At 40.6% G+C, this 20,295-nt stretch overlaps 1 pseudogene and 1 gene segment (V, D, J or C); both read right to left on the bottom strand.

The window, feature by feature from the left end:
• Window positions 1-2,203: 2,203 nt before the first annotated feature.
• Window positions 2,204-2,743, bottom strand: LOC134477201 (Ig heavy chain V region PJ14-like). The segment is given in 2 exon segments: window positions 2,204-2,604; window positions 2,686-2,743. Coding segments are annotated over 2 exon segments (447 nt in total).
• A 17,036-nt stretch (window positions 2,744-19,779) lies between these two features.
• Window positions 19,780-20,295, bottom strand: LOC100735896 (immunoglobulin heavy variable 3-21-like; annotated as a pseudogene).

Genomic DNA, 20,295 nt, shown 5'->3' with positions numbered 1-20,295 from the left:
CAGGCAGGAACTTATGCCACTGAGCTAATTCCCCAGCCTGATTTTCAATTATTTTTTCCCTTTCCTATCTTTGATTTTCTGAAGACTATGTTGAGATTTCTCACTCATTTTATTGCATTTGTAGCTTTATTTTGTAGAATATATAATATTTATTGTTTAGTGGAAAGAGAAAGAGAGATAGTTTGACACAACAAAAATGGAAGTCTGGCAGAAAATTCACACTGAATATTTGGCACGATATTTTGCAACTTCAACTCAATGCTTAAGTCTTGGAAATACGAACCCCAGCACTGCAATACTTTATTAATAAAGAGAAAACTTACTTGTGCCTGATCTTCATATAGGGATGAAGCACATGTGGTGAGAGCAAGCTGGGGCAGTGTTTCCACTGTCCTGTCCCAGACCTATAATGAAGCCACCTAATTAACACGTGCCCGTACACATATCCATATACTTTAAGTCTATGCACCTCTGAGAAATCTTACCTCAAGTACATGAGGCTTTGAAAGGATGTGGGGATCCACGCCAAAGTAGAGATGCGGTCTAGGTAGATGATAGATAGATAGATAGATAGATAGATAGATAGATAGATAGATAGTTAGATATCCAAAGAATAGAGAGTAACCACTGTGTCTTATAAATCCCTATTTCTAACTCCCATAAGGAAAGAGCAGCCTGCTCTTTCAACCACCATGAGCAGAAAGAGCTCAAGGAAGCCCTTGAGCACCATCCTGAGTGCAGCCAGGCTGCCCTGTTCCCTCCTCCCCTGAGCACATTGCTGCACACAGTGCTGGTGCTGATCCAGAGGACAAAGTCTCCTGCAGTGACCTGGCTGAGAGAAGAGCTGTGTGGTCTCAGATCCTGAGGAGAGGTATGTAAAGGATTTAATATCCATACTGAAGCATTTAATTTGGCACGAGAAACACATTGTCATGGGCATATAATTATCAGATTCATTTTTAGATGATGATGATTTGGCACTCAAAAGAAACCAAACTCACAAAATGTACAGGGTACTTTTAGATTCATGCAAGCCAATTTACTCACCTAATCAGACTGATGTTAGCTGTGTGTGGTGGCACATGCCTGTAATCCCAGCACTTGGGAAGCTGAGGCAGGAGGGATCATTGTAAGTCCAGGACAAGCCTTAGTTACAAAATGAGCCTAAGGTCAGCCTGAACTGCACAGCGAGACCCTGTCTCAAAAAGACAAAAATAAATAATAAATAAAACTCAGGTTAAGAAATAAAAACTATTTTGCAACTATATATTTATGTAATTAAACTTGAAAGAATCATTGCCTGTAAATTGCTTACTTCATCAGTCACTCACAATTTCTGTGTTGTAGGGTCCCTTGGAACACGTGGTGTAGGACAGAGAGGAAGCACACAGGCTGACAGGAAAAACTTGCTCCCCAACTTCCTTCTTTGCACTTTCTCTTGGGACCTTTTGTATACTCTATGGATCTTCCTCACCTTCTTCTGGTCATGGATGCCCCAAAGGAAGGGCCATGTGTGGTATACAATGCTCTGTGTCCAGTAAAAGATAATGGATGTACTGTCCATACTTAATGGGATGCTACTCACTTACAAAGAAGGACAAATGCAAGATATTTGTAGGAAAATGTGCGCACCTTGAAAACACAATGTTGAGAAAAATAAATCAGACACAGAAGCCTAAATACCATATAGGACTTCTTATTTGAGTAAGGAAAAGTGCAAACAGAGAACAGAAAAGGAAAGCTAGAAGAAGACAGAGGAGCATAACTTTTGCAAATGGGAATGAGTCTGGTACACCCTATGTGAAAAAAAGAAGAAGGGAAGGAAATGATGTAGAACACAGATACGACTTCCCTTCAGTCTAATATCCTAAATGACTGTAAGTAATATGCATCACACATGTGAGATACAATAATGATTATTAACATTAATAAAACTGGGGAAAGGAGATGGAGAAGAGAGTGAAGAGAGACAGAAGAGAAGAGCAAGAGGATTTAGAAAAGAATTAAGCTGTGCTACACACTTGCAAACACTCCCCAAGATGATTGTAAACTTCATGCACTGCAAACATGCATTAATAAAAATAAATATAATTAAAATTTTAGAAAGCCAAAACTTCAGTGTCTTTAGTAAAGTCACGGAAGGAAGGGAAAACCACAGACGCAAAACCACAGCAGCCCAGGAACCAGAACCTGGTCCTGAGCCTCACAAGAGCTCAGTGTGTCTTGAGCGTCCCCTGATGTCCTGAGTGCCTCTACAGTGAGGTTTTTGTCTGGGCTCACACTGATGTCTGCTCACTGTGTCCCTTGCACAGTAATACACGGCCGTGTCCTCCAGGCTCAGGCTGCTCAGTGTGAGTGAGACTTCGCTCTTGGAAGTTTCCCTGCTGATGCCCACTCGAGATTTAAGGGCTGAGTTATAATCTGTGCTTCCATCACTCCATATAGTACCAATCCACTCCAGCCCCTTCCCTGGAGACTGAGGGACCCAGTGTACATAATAGCTCCTTAAAGAAAATCCAGAGACCATGCAGGTGAGGGACAGGGTCTCTGAAGGCTTCACCAGGCCCGGTCCTGACTCCTGCAGCTGCACCTGGGACAGGGCACCTGAGGACAAAAGCATCACCATCAGTCAAGACCACCCAGCTCCCTGTGCCCAGATCCCTCTCATGAACCTCAGACACTCACTGCAGGGAGCTGTTACTAAGCAGAGAAGCAGAGCCAAGAACTCCATGGTCAGTGAAGGTTCCTGTGGGAGGAGACTGGGACTGCTCAGCCAGAACAGGCTTTTCATCCTGAACCTCGGGCTGCTTTGCATAGAGGAGTCCTGATGGTATAAGGGTGGGACCCAGGGCAGAGTGCTTTAGTGATTCCCAGGGAGAGGGATTTTTTACAGGGTGATCAGAAGCTGACTCCTGACACTGAGATACTTTTCTGCATCTTCTGGTGTAGTCACTCTTCCACACTAAGTGAAATTGAACCCGCTGAAGGATTTGTTGATTTTGAGCACAGTGTATATGGGAATCGTTAACATTAGAATATTTCTGCCCAGATTAATTTCTGATCTGCTGACTGCATTTACTAATGATGGTCTTTCCATGGCAGGGTTTGTAGAGGGGCTTTTACTGGAGATGGAAAAAACTGTTTGTAAAATTAACTAAATGATTTTCTTCTTGATGCAGAACCTATGCTCTTGTCCATGACTGCCTTTTGAAAAGTTCCTGTTTCATTCTTCATATAGTCTTCATGGACAATGTCAGGGCCTTGTTTCTTAGATACCTACAGTAGCCTAATTCAGGGAGGACTAACGGTTAGAGGTTGTGGAAGTGAAACCATGGAATATGTTCCAGGAAAACTTCTAGGAGCTTAACAAGTAGTGTGACTTTAAGAACAGGTCATGGGGCCAGGGATTTCGCTCAGCGGCATAAGCACCTACCTTGTAAGTGCATGGTCTGGAGTTCGATCCCCGAAACAAAACAAAACAAACAACAACAACAACAAAAAACTGGGCATGGTAAAGAGATTCCCTAAGAGACCTTCTGCACTCTAAGTATTTTACTTTCTTTTTTGTACTGTGGAGTAACAGTCCAGTTTGCACTCGATAGTCTAAATCAATCACACCTGCCACACTCCCATTTATCTTTTAGATTGTTTGCTCAGAGGTATGAGGAGCTCAAAATGATGAGGGTAAATCCCAGGCTTCCGGCTCTATGAAATCATCACTGTGTTGCATGGTGCAAGCCGCCCCTCTCCCTCAGAACTACAAAATCTAGGCTGGCGGAACACATGATTGTGGGAATGGGAAGCAGAAATGATGCTTGTAGTTCACCAGGGAAAGTGGTGACTGGTACCTTTCCCAGTTCCACTGTTACAGAAAACCAATATAAAAATGAATGGAAGACATCTTGCACTGAGGAATCAAGAAGGAACCTGCTTACTGTGCTGCCAGGCTGAGGGGAATCCCTGATCCAAATCATCAGCACTGAGGCAGTATTTTTAGGGTCAGTTTAAGTACAGTTTACAAGCAGGAAGTAAAGGGCATTGTATGACTTTTACATGGATTGAATTAAGTCACATATTGTCAGGTAAGTTAACTCTGCATACATTTGCTTAAAAGGAATTGTTTATTATAACATAGGAACATCCTGGAGCTGAGGGTATTGAGTTCAAGTAGCGCAAGCAGAGTGAAAAAGTATCTCTGACTGGGTTACTTCTCCCCTACCAAAGTCCTTGAGCCAGTTAGGAGCAATATATTTTTTCACTAAGGGAAACATCAGCTGAAACAATCAAATTGGCCATGCACAGTATCAGAAGAAAAGCAGCTGGACCCAGATATCAAGGCTGCCTGTATTCAGCAGGGTGTTTACCTGACAGGAATCAGGAGCTAGGCAGAGGCTCCTGTTTGATTTTAACTTGCTGTAACATGACAATAAAATAGATTTTTGTTATTGTTTTTGCTTTGTGGTTTTTTGGGAGACAGGGTCTTGCTATGCAGTTCAGCCTCACCTTCAGCTCACTTTGTAGGCCAGGCTAGTCTTGAACTCCTAACAATCCTTCTCTCAGCCTACTGAGTGCTGGGATTACAGTTGAGACCCACCACATGCATATTAAGTTAGTTATTTTATAACTGTGCCTTTACTAATAATTTAACTGTGCCCCAACACCATCTGCTGTTTCCTGGTTCCATGAATTGTGGTGATGGGATACAAATACTATATGCTGCAAGCTGTATAAAAGCACATAGGACCTTCTGAAGAGGTTTGAACCAGCCCTGCAAGGTGTTTCTCTGTTTGATTGTTGCTGTAACTGCATCTTCAAATGGCCCTTCCAGTGCCTCATTTCTTTTGCACCCACACTCTACTCTTATATCTATCTCTATATCTACATCCTATATCTATCTCTAATGGCTTGATACTAACTCTCCTGGAGAAGCTTGTTGTGGCAGTTTTCATGATAGAAACTAAGCTATTCTCCTTGTAGGAAGAGATCGGATCCTGTCAGTCACAGAAGGATGGCTTCTGCTCTTCTTGGTGGAGCTCAGACTCTTATTTGGAGCATCACTTCCTGCACCGAGTGCAAGTCCCTCAGCCTGTTGGCTCAGATCCTTCATCCTGCTGACATAGAATTTCTAGCTTCCAGCACCGAACTTTTGGCCTTCCCAGTGAAGATCCTTGACACACACTTGCATGACACATTGTCCTGGGCTCCAGGTCTCCAGCTGGAGTTGTGGAGGATATTGACATGAGTTCCGTTTCCTTAGCTGGATTCTTTGCATCTCTGGTATGTACACAGATCTCCTGCACTCTTCTGCATTTTATTCTTCAGTTGAATAATATAAAACAATCCTATAAATTATGTGTCCTTTATTAAATTTATTTCCTGGTAAATCCTGACTATACCATGAACTATAATTTTAATGCTCAGCCTTCAATGACATCTGACTACACCATTAACTATAATTTTAATACTCAGTCTTCAAAGATATCTGAAGGAAAATTGAAGGAAAAGGGAAAAGAAAGAATTAGATTCTTGCATTGGAATGGAGATATTTGTGAGTACCCTAAAGAGGTGGAGGATACTGAACTCCTGAACTCTAGTGAGATTACCTTGCCAGTTGAAGAAATTTCCCTCATCACAGGGCCCAAGGTTTTCCCACACATGCCCTGTGATGTTGGCCTTCCCTCTCTTACCAAGGAAACTCAACCTGTGTTACCACGCATGATAATGCTGACACTCCTCAGGTCCCACACTCAACATCCACTCAGACCATTAGGCCTGTAACCGTGTTCGAATCCTGAAAGGTTTGTAAAGGGCAGCAATACAGCCATTAAGCCATTAAGCAGCCTACTATTCTCGCAAAGAACATCTTAGATTTCTAGCTCCTATCAGCAGAGGTCTAATAAGAAAGTGGGAAATGGATTTTATGGGTGTGGGACAGTGGTTGCAAAACCGTACCCTGGGTCAGGCTGAGTGCATGGATGTGTGTCCCTTGCAAAGGGATAAGAGATGTGCATGGTGGCATGTGCCTATAAGAACAACACTGGAGAGCCTAAAGGTAAAGGATTGTTTTGAGTTTAAGGCCAGCCTGGGCTACCAAATGAGTTCAACACAAATTGAGTTATCATCTCAAGTGTTTCAGTAAAACAAGAAATCTGGTCTCAAAATATCAGAGAGAGAGAGAGAGACTGCATGCCCTGCAGGAAGCTTTGTGTCTGGGTTCATACTGTTATCGCCTCACCATATCTCTTGCTTGCTAACATATGGCTGTGTCCCCTGATCTGTGGCTGCTCATCTGTCGATGAGTGGTTCCTTAGCACTGACTCTGGAGATAGTGAATCAGCCTTTCACAAGGTCAGCACAGTGTGTGTCACCATCACAGCAAGTGCTGATAGCCCTTTCCCTGGGGCTGATATGCCCAGTTCATCCAGCAGTGAAGGGAGGTGAGACCAGAGGCTGCACAGGAGAGTTTCAGGGATGCTCCAGGCTGCACAAAGCCTGCCCTCCTGGACTGGACCATCTGTGCTTCACACTGGACACCTGAAAACACAGAAGTATTCTCATTTCTATGCTATTTGTTTCATTGAAAAAATTTGCAACATTGAAACACTTCAGATGATAAATATGATGCAAACGAATCAGTGTAATCTCAACTTTGCTATACAGACATTTTTAGATGATTATCCTTGAGCGATTTCATGGGGAAAAAAGTAAATATTAATGTGTGCCATTTTTACTAACAATGGATTAGAGCATACTTTATAAAAGGTAGTTATCAGAAGTTTTGATCAACTGAAAAAAATTGATAGTTATTTAAATATCTCAGTTACTTTTACATAGTATCATGGCTTTTATTGAATTAAATTTTAATTAAAGACTAGTTTGAAGACCCTTTTCTGAAGGTATTATGTGATTTTTCATTGTGAGTAGGCAGACTTGTATGTAATAATACATCTGACAGATTTTTTTGTCTATTTGTGAGAGACATATAACATGATCTATTTATACACATTCTTACATTTTAAACTGTATTTTAATACCTTGTCTTATGTTACGTTATAAAACTCTGAAAAAGACTTTCTACATTTTGAGGAAAGGCTACAAAATGCAAAACCCACTGTTTCAATAGCAGACAATAACTAACTGTCTTACACTATTTTGTTGCACTGGATTTCTTGTCTTTTGTGGGTTTTAGAAAATGAATCCATTATTCTGAGTTTTACTTGGTATTCTAAGTAATATTGACTTTAAAACATGTTTCTTTGATATTTCTATTGTCCAATAGCATCATTTTTTAAAACACCATAACGTTAACCTTAAAAAATAAAATGGCAAAATACATGTCTTCTTGTGGTAGATTCTGCGTTTTGTATCTCCAGCGCCGCCTACTGGTCCGAAGCGCCCCTGCAGGAGGTTTATGACTGACTCTCACTGAGGTTTTGCTCCTTTTGTCTCTCTCACAATACAGGGCCTTATCCTCGGGTCTCAAGCTAGGGATCTGCAGATACAGCGTGTGATTGCCATTGTCTCTGAAGATGATGAATTGGCCCTTCATGAAGTCTGCATAGTATGTGCTACTACCGTTACTGATAGCTGAGATCCATTCCATTCCCTTCCGTGAGCCTGTGGATCCAGTTCATGACAGTGTTACTAAAGGTGAACCACGGAAATATGCATGTGAGTCTCAATGAACCCCCAGGCTACACCAAGCCTCCCCCGGAGTCCACCAGCTGCTCCTCACAGAAGGACATCTGCAAACACAGGGATGACCTGCACAGGAAACTGTCCCACAGGTCCAGTGTGTAACCCATGCATTTTCACTGGTGCCCTTCACATATTTTCTTCTAAATAATTTACCTTTTAAAACAGCACACAGTAAAGCCCAGCTCAGGGCCAGCTCCTTGGTGAGCCATCTGTGCTCTGTGCCGATCACCAAGTGGGAACAGCTGCGTATCCAGGACTGGGCTCCTCAGCACAGATGCAGGATGAGGGCTGGGCTTGTTTTCATCAGCACAGGGAGGCCCTATTTGCTTGGCATCTTGCTATATAGACAGCTCTGGGCATGAAAACTCTCACACAGGGCTGTGCCCACCTCAGATGTGACTGTAGTGAGGGAGTTTGGCAACAATGATTTCATTCAACACAATATGATGATTCATCGTGAGATATTGTCTCTATCTCTTCATGTCATTTTGATTCTCCTATGGACATAAAATCCATTTTGTATTCAATTTATCTGCTTCATGAAAGTTAAGGATGTCAGAAACAGTTACTTTTCCTACAGGAGAGCTGCTGTGCCATAAATGTCTTCCCTACGGTCTGGCCTATGCTCTCCTAAGCTATGATCAAACTGCTTCTTGTTCCAGGTCCTGGACAGAGCACACACATCTAGTCATAATTCTATTCCCCTCTTTATGCAGGGAGATCATGTGTGACTTTGCTGCATTCTGGGGTTGCTGAAATTAAAAAAAAAACAGCGTTTGTGTGGATGCTTCATAATGAATCTTATTTTCAAATGTCATTAATGCTTTCTCTCTTTTTCTATAGTTAGATACTGCCAATCTGTGACAGATATAATACATAAAGTGCTGATAAAGTGTACACCAGAGAAATACTAATACATATGGATACTTGCACAAAACCTCCACCCAGCCTCAGTAGTGAGCACACATATCATACTTAGTGTGTCCTGAGGCTCCTCTGCAATCCCTCCCTCTTGTCCCTTCCCTCCTGCATCCCATTCCCAGGTAGCTCATGAGCAGACCTGTGTTGCTTTTCTACTTCAACATTCATACAAAGAGTGCACACCCTATAACTGTGGTCGTGTTTGAAACAAAACATTTGTTTATAAATATCTTCATAAGATTATGTGTCAGAACTCATGGGGGTTTATGCTGATTCATTTCCCAATGCATGAAAACAGAGCAGGAGATACAGCTCAGTGCCAGGTTTCTGGACTATTCACTCTGAGGACTTTCCATCCACAGTAAGGCAAAAACAAACAGAAAATGAAAAATCAAATAAATATCAGATATAAAACATTTGATTTTAATTCTTCAATGGGTTTGTTAGTAGTTATTTAAATATGCTAAGATTCTGGTGAAAGAAAGCTGCTCATCATCTTGCAAATGTAGACACAGAAAAAGTTGGTCTTTCTTTACAATACGCAGTATAACCATAACCAAAAGCACTGGATTAACAGTAAATTAATAAATTTTGTTAAAACATTGAAGAAACAAGGCAATAAAACCATGGAACCTAAGTATACCTGGCTGACATAATAAAATAGGTCAAAGACTCACTACCTGGTACTGGGGTCACTCTATACCATGGGATCAGAAGATGAGCACTTGGAAGCAGCTGGTGGATCACTACAGACTGTCCATGCTCGAGCATCAGAGTGTGAGGATAACAGATGTGCATAATAGGGGGTGAGCATGTCTACTGTGAGGCTGTAAAAATGCACCACACAGAGAAACTTACATGAAATAATGGGAGTTTTTTTTCTTGTATTTCTGGACCCTAAAATTTCAAGAACAGGCAATGACAGAATTGGTGTCTTTCATGAGGCAGCTGTGTGCCTCCAAATGTTTTTTCTCATTCTGAACCCTTAGTTGTCCAGAGAGATACACACTTTGTCTCTCCACTGCAGGGGAGTGAAACAAGAGATTAGCACATGTCTCAAAAACCCTGATCTTATCTAGATGTTCAGGATCCCAGTAAAGCTTCTCAAAGAAGACATCACTTAGTCAGGGTATCCTCCAGGGGGCGAATGAGCTCCAATATGGAAGCTCTGCCGGCCTCCGGTTTTCAAATCACAGTCCTGTCCCCCATTCTGTATTACCTCTTACTAAGGCCATTGTACTTCCACACAATGTCCCCAGAGTTTGAAATATTAATTTAAAAGTCGGAAATAAATAGCATCTGAATGAACTATGCATCAGGTTTGGATGAATCTGCCCAGTTTGTACTTATAAAATAAATGGTAGTCAGTGCTTCCAAAATGCAGTGTTGGGCCTGGTATAGGGTGCGCATTCCCAATCCACAGAGCTGATAGAACAGAGTGACGACTTCCACAAAGCACAATATCCCCGCTAGAGCAACATTTGTACTTCATTACCACAGTTATCCTCTTTGATGTCATGACACTGTGATACAAGGTCACAATTTAACATAGTTCTGTTAAACTCATAAACACAGCTGTTACCTGACTCCATATGGGTATAAGCTCAAACCTGCTGGCTCCCACACCGGCATTCTAAAGTGATGGCTCTGCAAGCCAGGGGTCTTGTCGCAAATGAAGCAACACAGGTGTACAAGGCAGCGTGCACAGGCCCCTCTCTATACTGGCCTTCACCCCACCATTGTAATAGCGTTGCTTCTGTGGGGTCTTTGCAGTGTCCTCTATCCTACAGTGGTTCCAGCCTGTTCCTGCAAGTCTATGGCTTGGTTTGAAAGCCAGATGGAGGCATCCATGCACCAAATTTCTTAGAATCTGTTCCCCTGTACAGGGAATGTGCCATGGACTCCATGAAGAGATGTGGTCTGTGTACACTGCTGTGTCTTTCCGTGTGGCAAACATTTCTCTTGGAAATACAGATGTCACACATGAGGGCAGCAAAGAAGGTGGCCCAAAAATGTTTAGGCTGACCCTTGAGAAAACCCAGACAAATGAGAAAGGAGATGAAAGGTTGACTGTCAATGACCCTGTCTGTCTCTCAAGTCCCTGCACTCTGGTCCTGTGGTGGGAGTGACAGGCTCTAAATTCCATTTGGGTCAGTTTCTTATTTTCCTGTGTATCAGCATCTGGCTGCTCTCAGCCTTTGCTGCTCTCACTATCACATGATCCCTTCACAGGACTTGAGTGTTCACTTTAGTAAATCTTGTGTTATTTATAATTTGGCCAGTCTGGAAAATTTCCTAATTACTAAGTTTTCCTTCCTTTGAGTTCTTATTCCATTTGTCATTTTGCTCTTTCCAATCACTGTATTATTAGAAATGAACACTATTGTACTGTTTCTACACATCAGGTCTTATCTGATGTATTACATTTATAAATCTATGCATTGGGTCAGCATCAATGAGTCACTGAGATTTTCCAGTAAGTTTTAAAATGTAAATTAGGTTTTTGCACTGTTTGTTTTCTCCAAAAATGCATTAAGTGTTACAGATTTTAGTTTATCTTTTTTAATGGCACTCTGCTTGAAATTTACCCACAAACAGTAAGATCAAAGTTTACATGTACAACTGAGTGAAATTGTGCATATTTACTCCTTTCTGATTCTACTATAACAATGTTTAATCTGCGTGTTCATCACTATAAGGAAACTTAGGACTATGTCTGATTATTCATTGCATAATTCATATCCTCATAGTCCCTGGAAGCTGTAGGTGTATTTTTAGTGTGCAATTACTGTGAAAAGTTTAGATGTTATATGTCACCAGAGGAACACAGGAGGAGAATTTTTTATTCATTAGGATGTTTCAATGCATATTCATGCAGAAACAAGAATATTAAACTTATTTCTTGAAGGGTAAAGAATATCTCATGTTTGGGTAAAATTCCATTGATTATCATCTTTGAATTAGTAGATTTATAGGTAGTTTCTAAGTTTTGGCTACCATGTAGAATTTTTATAGGGATGTGAGCTTCTATGATTTTGTGCAAATATGAATTTTCAACACTCTTAATTAACTCCCAAAGATGTAAATCTTATGAAGAATTCATTTTGTGGATTTCAAAAGATTCTAAACTACTTGCAGAGCAGCTGTGAAATTGCTCAATCTCATCCACATTGCTGAGGGCTCTAATGTCAGTGGATCCTTATCAGTATGTGTTGTGTCCGTCATTTTTACACTAACCATACATGGTGCATAAAATGCCAAAAACTGAAAATATTGTGCTAAATTCTGAATGTAAATATAAGCACTCTCTTTTATTTAAAGCTTAAGAAAGCCAACGTAAGAACAGAATATTAAATTTTAAAATTTAATTAAATTAAAATATTAAATATTAAAAGCCTTTAGAAAAGATAGATCACCTACAAAGGAAAACCTATAAGAATCACAGCAGACTTCTCAATACAAACAATGAAGTCAAGAAGAGCATGGAGTGAAGTATTTCAGATCCTAAAGGAATATGACAGCCAAACCAAACTGAAGTACACTGCAAAACAATCCTTCAAATGGAAGGAGAAATAAGATACTTCCATCACAAAGAACAGCTGAAGAACTTCATGATCACCAAACCAACCCTGAAACAAATACTGACAGACATTCTAGATACACATAGGGAAAAACCACTAAGCAAGGCAGACAAACAGAATGGAAAGGTAAAAACACAATAGCAGAAATATAACATGTCAAAAAAACAATATATAATATTTATAATCATTAATGCAAATGGTCTCAATTCTGGCAGAATGGATCAAGAAACAACATCCAACCATATGCTGTCTACAAGTAACCCATCTAACCCAAAAGGAAATCATAGACTGAAAGTCAAAGGATGAAAAACAATACTTCATGCAACAGAAACCCCAAAAAAGTGGGGATAGCTATTCCCTTTGCAGACAATGTGAACTTCAAATGATACAAAGAGATAAAGAAGATCACTACATACTGATCAGGGGAAAACTTCAGGAGGAAGAGATAACAATCTTAAATATATATGCACCAAATTCTAGAGTACCCAGTTGTATAAAACAAGTATTAACAGTAATAAAAAACCAAATTAGCAGTAACACAATTATAACAGGAGACCTTAACACACCAATTACACCAAAGGACAGGTCAACCAGACAGAAATTCAGCAAGGAAATAACAGAACTGAATCACACCTGTGAACAAATTGACTTGATAGACATATACAGAGTATTCCATCCAACAGCATCAGAATACACACTCTTCTCAGCAGTACATGGGTCATTCTCTAAAAGAGACCATATATTAACTCACAGAACATATTTAATTAAATGCAAAAGAGTTGAAATTATCCCCTGCATGTTATCGGATCATAGTGCCATGAAACTAGAAATTAATGATAAAAGATACTGCAAAAATCCCACAAACACATGGAAACTGAAAAGCAACTCTTGATTAATCAGTGGGTCACAGGTGAAATTAAAGAAGAAATTAAACAATGCCTAAAAGCAAATGAAAAGTGAAGAACAAGAGATATTGTGACAGGCATTGTTGATTTCCTATTGTCTGGTCCAAAGGCCCATAATGCTTTCATTTTTTATTGCTTTTATACCATTTTGTTTTGTCTGAATTTATTGCATGTGTTGTTCTTTCTTTACAATAAACAGTGCAACCATAAACAAAAAACCACACTAGATTACGTGTAAATTAATAATTTTTCATGAGAACATCAAAGAATGTCATTACATTTCAATAAAAATATGGAATCTGGCGGTACCAAACTGACATAATAAAACAGGACCAAGACTCACTACCTGCGGTGAAGTTACCCTAGGCCATGTGATCAGAAAATTAAGTTGGAAGAAATTTATGGATTACTGAAGGCTGAGTTTGCTAGAGAATCAGAGTGTGAGGATAACAGATGTGCATACTTTGGGGGTACACATCTGTTGAAGCTGTAAAAATATCTCACAAGGAGAAACCTCCATCAAATACAGTTCTCCTTGTATTTCTCTACCCCAAGAGTCTTAAACCAGGCAGTCATAGAGTTGGTCTCTACAAGAGGTAGCTCTATGCTTCCAAATATTCTCAACTTTCTGAATGCTCAGGTAGCAGGAGAGATGCATGCTGTGTCCCTCCATCGCAGGGAGGCAAAATAAGGGATCAGCTCAGGTCTCAAGAGCCCTGATCTCATGGAGGAACTCAGAACCCTTTGGAAAATTTGCCAAAAAGTCACCTGGTGTTAATGATATCCTCCAGGGAGCGCATGAGCTCCAACACAGAAACACTGAGGGCTCATGCTCTCAAATCACAGCTTTCTATCCTGACCCCCATCCTGTTTTCATCTCTCTTATTAAAGTGATTTCACTCCCTTACAGTGACCCCAAAGTTTGAGATCTTTCTTGTAGCAATTAAAAAGACTGATATAAATAGCATCGATAGGGGGCCTTGGATTTAGCACAGTGGCATAAGTGTCTGCCTGGCAAACGAGAGGTCATGAGTTCGATCTCCACTACCAAAAAATAAATAGCATCAACTAAACATTCCATCAGCTTTGGGGTATGACTGTCCCAGTTTGTACTTTTAAACTTAGCCATGTTAAGTGCTTTCTGAATACAGTGGCGGCCCTGGCATTGGGTGGACACTCCCAATCTACAGAGGTGACAGAAAGGAGTAACAAGTCCCACACACCACCAAAACCCTGCTAGAGCAGCAGGTATCCTTAATAACCATGGGAGTCCTCTGTGACTTCCTGTCACTGTGACTTTATTTTACTAGGTGAGAAGGGCCTGGCAGTCTCATCTACATTCCTTGTGGCTGCAGCTGTCACCTGACTTCATATTGGTATGATCTAAGGCCTGCTGGATCCTGCACCAGCTTTCATGCTCAGGCTCTTCGGGTCAGGGGTCTTGTGCCAAATATAGCAACAGGGGTCTTTGATGCACAGTGATTGAGCACCTCTCTGTGCTGGCTCTTACCCCACCTTTGTGCTGGGGTTGCCTCTGTGGGGTCTCTGCAGTGTCCTCCCTCCTGCAGTGGTTCCTGTCTGTGCCTGCAGATGTCTAGTGCTTGCTTTGAATGCCAGATGGTGGCATCCATGCCCACACCTCTTGGAATGTTCACATCTGTGGAGTGAGTGTTGGGGGACAGCTTGGACGTATGTGGTCTGTGCAGTAGCAGCAGTTGAGCCCACACATTCCCTGAACACACAGGAGACACCATTGTGGTTTAGTGTGATAAGATGTCCCAAGACCTGCTGCTGACTCTCAAGAAGTGAGACTGTGGTCACATGTCAGTAATCAATGACCTGTCTTCTCTCATATCCCTGCACCCTGAGCCTGTGATGGGAGTGAAAGGCTCTCAGTGCCATTTTTGTCAGTTTTATATTTTTCTGTCAAGCAGCATCTGGCTTCTCTCAGTCTCTGCTGCTCTCCTTTCCATGTGTTCCCTTCAGTTGACTTCAGTGTTCACGCTAATAAGTCTTAGTGCCATTTGTCATTTGGTCAGTCTGGGAAATTTTCAAATTGATGAGTTTTCCTTTCCTTTGAGATAATATTGTACCTTATCTTGCTGCTATTTGCAACCATTATATTGTGAGAAATGAACTATTTTGGGCTGTTTTTGCAGACCATGTTTTTACTGCTGTACTGTATTTATCACCTTTGCATGGTGTCCACATCAATGCATTATTGAGATTTTGCAATATGTCTTGAACTGTAAGTTATGTTTTTGCACTGTTCCTTATCTCCAGAAATGTATTGTGTGTCATAGCTTTTGGTTTATCTTTTTTTAATATTCATGAATTCTGCATGAATTTTACCCTCATGCAGTAAGATCAATGTTGAAATATGAAACTGAATGAGATTTCGTGAATTAAATCATTTGTGATTCTACCATTCCATACTTAAACTGCATGTTTCTCACCATAAAATACTGGTGACTATTGCTAACAATTCACTGTCTAATTCATGTCATCATAGTCCCTGGAAGCCATAGCTCTATATCCTGTGTGCAATGATACGAACAATGAAGATGATATTGTCACCAGAGTCATACAAGAAGTGATTTTTTCATGCACTAGTAAATTTCAATGCATATTCACACAATAACAAGAACAGTATTCTTATTTCTTGAAGGAAATGTATCCCATATGTGGATGCAATTTCTTTGATGAAACTCTCTAGCAGCTTTTAGGCAGTTTCTCTATTTTAGTTATTGTGAAGAAAATTTATAGGAATGTCACCTCACACAATTTTGCACAAATGTGCACTTTCAACACTACTAATTATACACTGACATAAATCATATGAAAAATTAATTTGCTGAATTTAAAGGATACTAAATTCTTTGTACAGTTGCAGAGAAATTGAACAACACAATCACCATTTTTAGGGCTCTAATTTTACCACATCTTCATCGGTATGTCTCTTCCCTGTCACTTTTATCCAAAACATACAATATGCATAAAATGTAAACATCTAAAATTATTTGGCTAAGCCTTGAATGTAGACAGAAGTGTTCTTTATTCCTTAAAACTTAAGAAAATTTTCCACAACAGGCAAGTCCATAGTTTAGTAATTGATTTGTGCTAACTGTGACTGGGTCAGTGTCTGGGAATGTCAGGAATACAAAAGGTCAGCAAAAAATGTTTGTATCCCTTAAAATTTAGGAAAATGATTTAGACTGACATCGTATTGGTGGTTGCAGGTCTAACGGCACATACTCACAAAACATGAGCACTTGAAATTTTAGTTGAATTGTTGATATCTAAATTATCTCAATAAGTTTTTGAATTTTCACAGATTTATAGTTTAAAATGATATACAGTTAAATTTGTATGAAGAAGATATAATGAAAGAGGAGGGCAAAGAACAATGGCCACACCAGCAAACAAGCCCAGTCTGGGAACCAGCACTATGTGTGGGAACCAGCACCAGACTGGGAATGGCTGGACCCCAGCCCCCTTCTAGTTAGTGGGCTGGCAAGCAAGGGGTATCAACCCTGTAATTGACCAACTTATCTGGAGAAACACAGGCTGTGACAAACTACGGAGGTGAAATGCAACAGGTTGCCTGTGGTGCTCTGGTGTTTCACTAACACTGGGGGCTGGGGGCTAGGGCCAGTGCTCTCATCATAGGTTCAGAGGATAGCGGTACACAATGTGGCATCTAGGGAGGATCTGCTTCTGAGCGTTGTAGCCATTGATGATTCCTTATGGTCTTGTTTCAAGCTCCTATATCATTTCCATTGCTTTGTTAGGCTGCATTTTATTCTCATGTTTTGTTTGATTCTGTAAAATCGAATAACGGGAGCAGCTATTTCAAAGATAGCAAAACATATTATGGCAGCAATTTTACATTTACTACTGGCTTGTTTTGAAATCTTTTACGGTATTCATTATTTATTTTTTATTGTTTTGATTCTATTCTGTTTTGTTTGATTTTTACTATGCTCAAAGACATAGTAAAAGCAGCTATTTTAAAGACATCAAAAGGCATTGTGGTAACTGTTTTCGATTTCATAATGTTTTGATGTCTTGTATGTCTTACACTGCTTTGTTTTGATTGATTTTATTCTGTTTTATGCTCTTTAAAATAAAAAGATGACAGAATTAAAGGCCCAATTATTACTCAATTCACATAGAAGGAAGTAGGTCACAAAAGGATGAAGAGAGAGCAGCATCTGAGGCCTCAACAGCTCTAGTCCCCCTAGGGTCTCTGTGTAGGTGTTCCTGTACTGGGACCTTGAAGGGCTGGCTCCTGGGCAACACGATCCCCATGAGTGCTCCTCAGCTTCCTCTGAAGGTCGGCACACATCTGCGCTGTGAGGAGCAGGGTCTGTCGTTCCTGATCCCTGCAGAGGAGAGGGCTGTGGCTGGGCTTTCACTGCCTGCCCCTCACTGTGGCTCCAGCTTCCATCCAGACTGTTACCCGGTTCCCTGAGCTTCACTGGGACCTGGGCCAGATGAGCACAGAAGAGTCATTTTGACACAAGTGATAACTGGAGTCCTTTGAGAATGGGCTCTTCTACTCAAAATCTACTTGCCTAGCTGAGACTCAGAGATGAGAAAATACATGAAATAAGAGTGCCAGGGATAAGTCTTATATGGAGAGATCCCCTATACTGACAGAAAACTACCTTTCATTTTCTTTTATGTGTGCTCTTGGGCTGAGGACTTGGAATGAAACTGTAGGTAAAGTGGAGTGTATAGAAAGAAATGTTTAATAGCAGATGTTTTTACTAAATGAGGGTTCTAGTACAGAAATAATATATAGATATTTGGAAATGTGAAATTTTATTATTTTGGGCTGGGGACTTAGCTCAGCTGCACAGGCACCTGCGTGGCAAGCACGAGGTTGTGAGTTCGATCTCTGGACCAGAAAATGTTTTTATTATTAAACAAAAAAATGAAGAAGACATCTTTCTTGTCATTAAATGACTGTTTCAGGTGCTTATCTAGAAACAGAAGATGAAAACAGCCATTTTGTCTTTCTTTTTCATTTTTTTTTATATTTTAATAAGTGTAAAGCATAGAAAGAGCCTTGTTTTATTTCATGGTCATTTAGTCAAATAATATCAGCTCATTTCTCTTGAAAAAGCCTGAGCATGTGACTCAGTCACATGGCAGTATGCAAATATAGGGGAGACAACTGGGTTAATGTCTTACATTTTATTATCTGTGCCATGTTATCTTGATGCTAATGAGCTAAATCTAACTGTGGGTACAAATTTGGCAGCATATCTAATGTTGCCTAGTTAGTTTTAAAACATCATATTTTTAAATGCCATAATTCCAAAATTTGGTTTATTACAACCTTTAATGTTACCCTAATGAACTCAAGGATAAACATGTGTAAGATCTGAATCTCAAAAAATATTACATACCAATTAAACCATGTTCTGAAAGGTGTTCTCACCTGGGCTAGAAACAAAAGGTGCATGTGGAATCCCATTAGAAACAGAAACTCTCATTCCTGAAACTAAGGCGAGGCAGTGATGGTGATGGCCCAGGTGAGGTGAATGCTGGGTGAGGAGGTGGAGGTGATTTAGCTTCCCAGGATGACCATGAGGCCACAGCCACATGACGGATATGTGTGACATCCATGTGTGAAGTGTTCATCTCAGCTCTGCTTTCAGGAAGCCTGCATGTGCGGGGATCGGGTGTTTCAAATATTTTCCTCCTGTTCAGTAGACACATGCTTCACAGAACATCATGACTGTAAGGATGGTGTTAGTCAGTACAGAAGTGTATCTATCTTGCAAAAATTAGGAAAAGATTTGTGAATAATGAACATAGAATGAACTTACATAAAATAAAAAAGGATAAAGCCACAGATTTGAGAATGTTTAGAAAGTAAAGTGAATATTATGAAACAATCTCATTTTATCTTCATATTGTCTCTTATTACACTGACGTAGATAGAAATTTATGCATGTGTATTTCAGAGGAAGAGAGAGACAGAGGAAAAGAAGCCAAAGAAGTATGATAAAGTATATTTCATAAACTCCTAATATCTAAATAATGTAAATAAAATTCCAGCCAGATAGTATTTGCAAAAAGTGCTCAACATGGTCCTGGAAACTGCCCTGAATCCAGGCCAGCTGCCCCTCTTCCTCCTCTCCTGAGTTCAGGGTTCCTAAAGTCGCTGGACTGAGCCTGGTGACCAGGTCTCCTGAGGTGGCCAAAGAGAGGAGAGAGCTGCAAGGTCTCACAACCTATGAAAACGGATGATAAGGGTTTAATATCCTAACCTCAAACATTTACTCTGGCAATAGACAATTGCTCTTCATGATGAGAAAAATAACAACTTCATTTTACATAATGATAATTTGATATTCAAAAGACACAACTTCCCAACATGTACAAGCTACTTTGTGGTTATTGCCTTTTTAAGAAAATTCAAATGATAGAATTCAACAAAAAAGAAAAAATATATACATATATAACTGAACTTGAATCTTCAATACTTCATAAGACATCTGAAGCCTGTGTATTTTGGGTCCCTTCCGGTTCTGTGACGGTAACACACAGAGGAAACCCCGGAGGCCAACATGAAGCCCTCAATCGCCAGCTGCCTGCTCTTCACGTGCTCCTGGAGCTCAGGCCTCCACTCGGTGGATCTCCATCGCCCCCTGCTGGTACTAAGGGCCCCTGCAGGGACGTTTGTGTCTGAGCACACAGCGACATTGTCTCACTGTGTCTCTAGCACTGTAATACATGGCCGTGTCCTCGGCTCTCAGGCTGCTAATCTGCAGATATAGAGTGTTCTTGCCATTGTCCCTGGAGATGGTGAATCGGCTCTTTACGGAGTCTGCGTGGTCTATGTAACTACTACTGCGACTGATACCTGAGATCCACTCCAGCCCCTTCCCTGGAGCCTGGCGGATCCAGCTAATCCAGTAGTTACTGAAGGTGAATCCTGAGGCCACGCAGGAGATTCTCAGAGAGCCACCAGGTTGTATCAAGCCTCCCCGGTCTCCACCAGCTGCTCTTCACACAGGACACCTGTAAACACAAGGACATCTTGCTCAGGACGCTGTCACATATGTCCAATTGTGTATCCAACTCATTCCACTCACTCACTCTGTATTTATTATTTTTCATGAATTACCTTTTAAAATTGCAAAAAGCAAAACCCACTTCAGCGCCAGCTCCAT

Source organism: Cavia porcellus, unplaced genomic scaffold (assembly GCF_034190915.1).
Source record: "Cavia porcellus strain 051 isolate PalLab524CR breed Dunkin Hartley unplaced genomic scaffold, mCavPor4.1 scaffold_8, whole genome shotgun sequence".
Lineage (NCBI taxonomy): Eukaryota > Metazoa > Chordata > Mammalia > Rodentia > Caviidae > Cavia > Cavia porcellus.
Note: the sequence above shows the minus strand (reverse complement) of the source record. Positions and strands in the feature narration are given on the sequence as shown.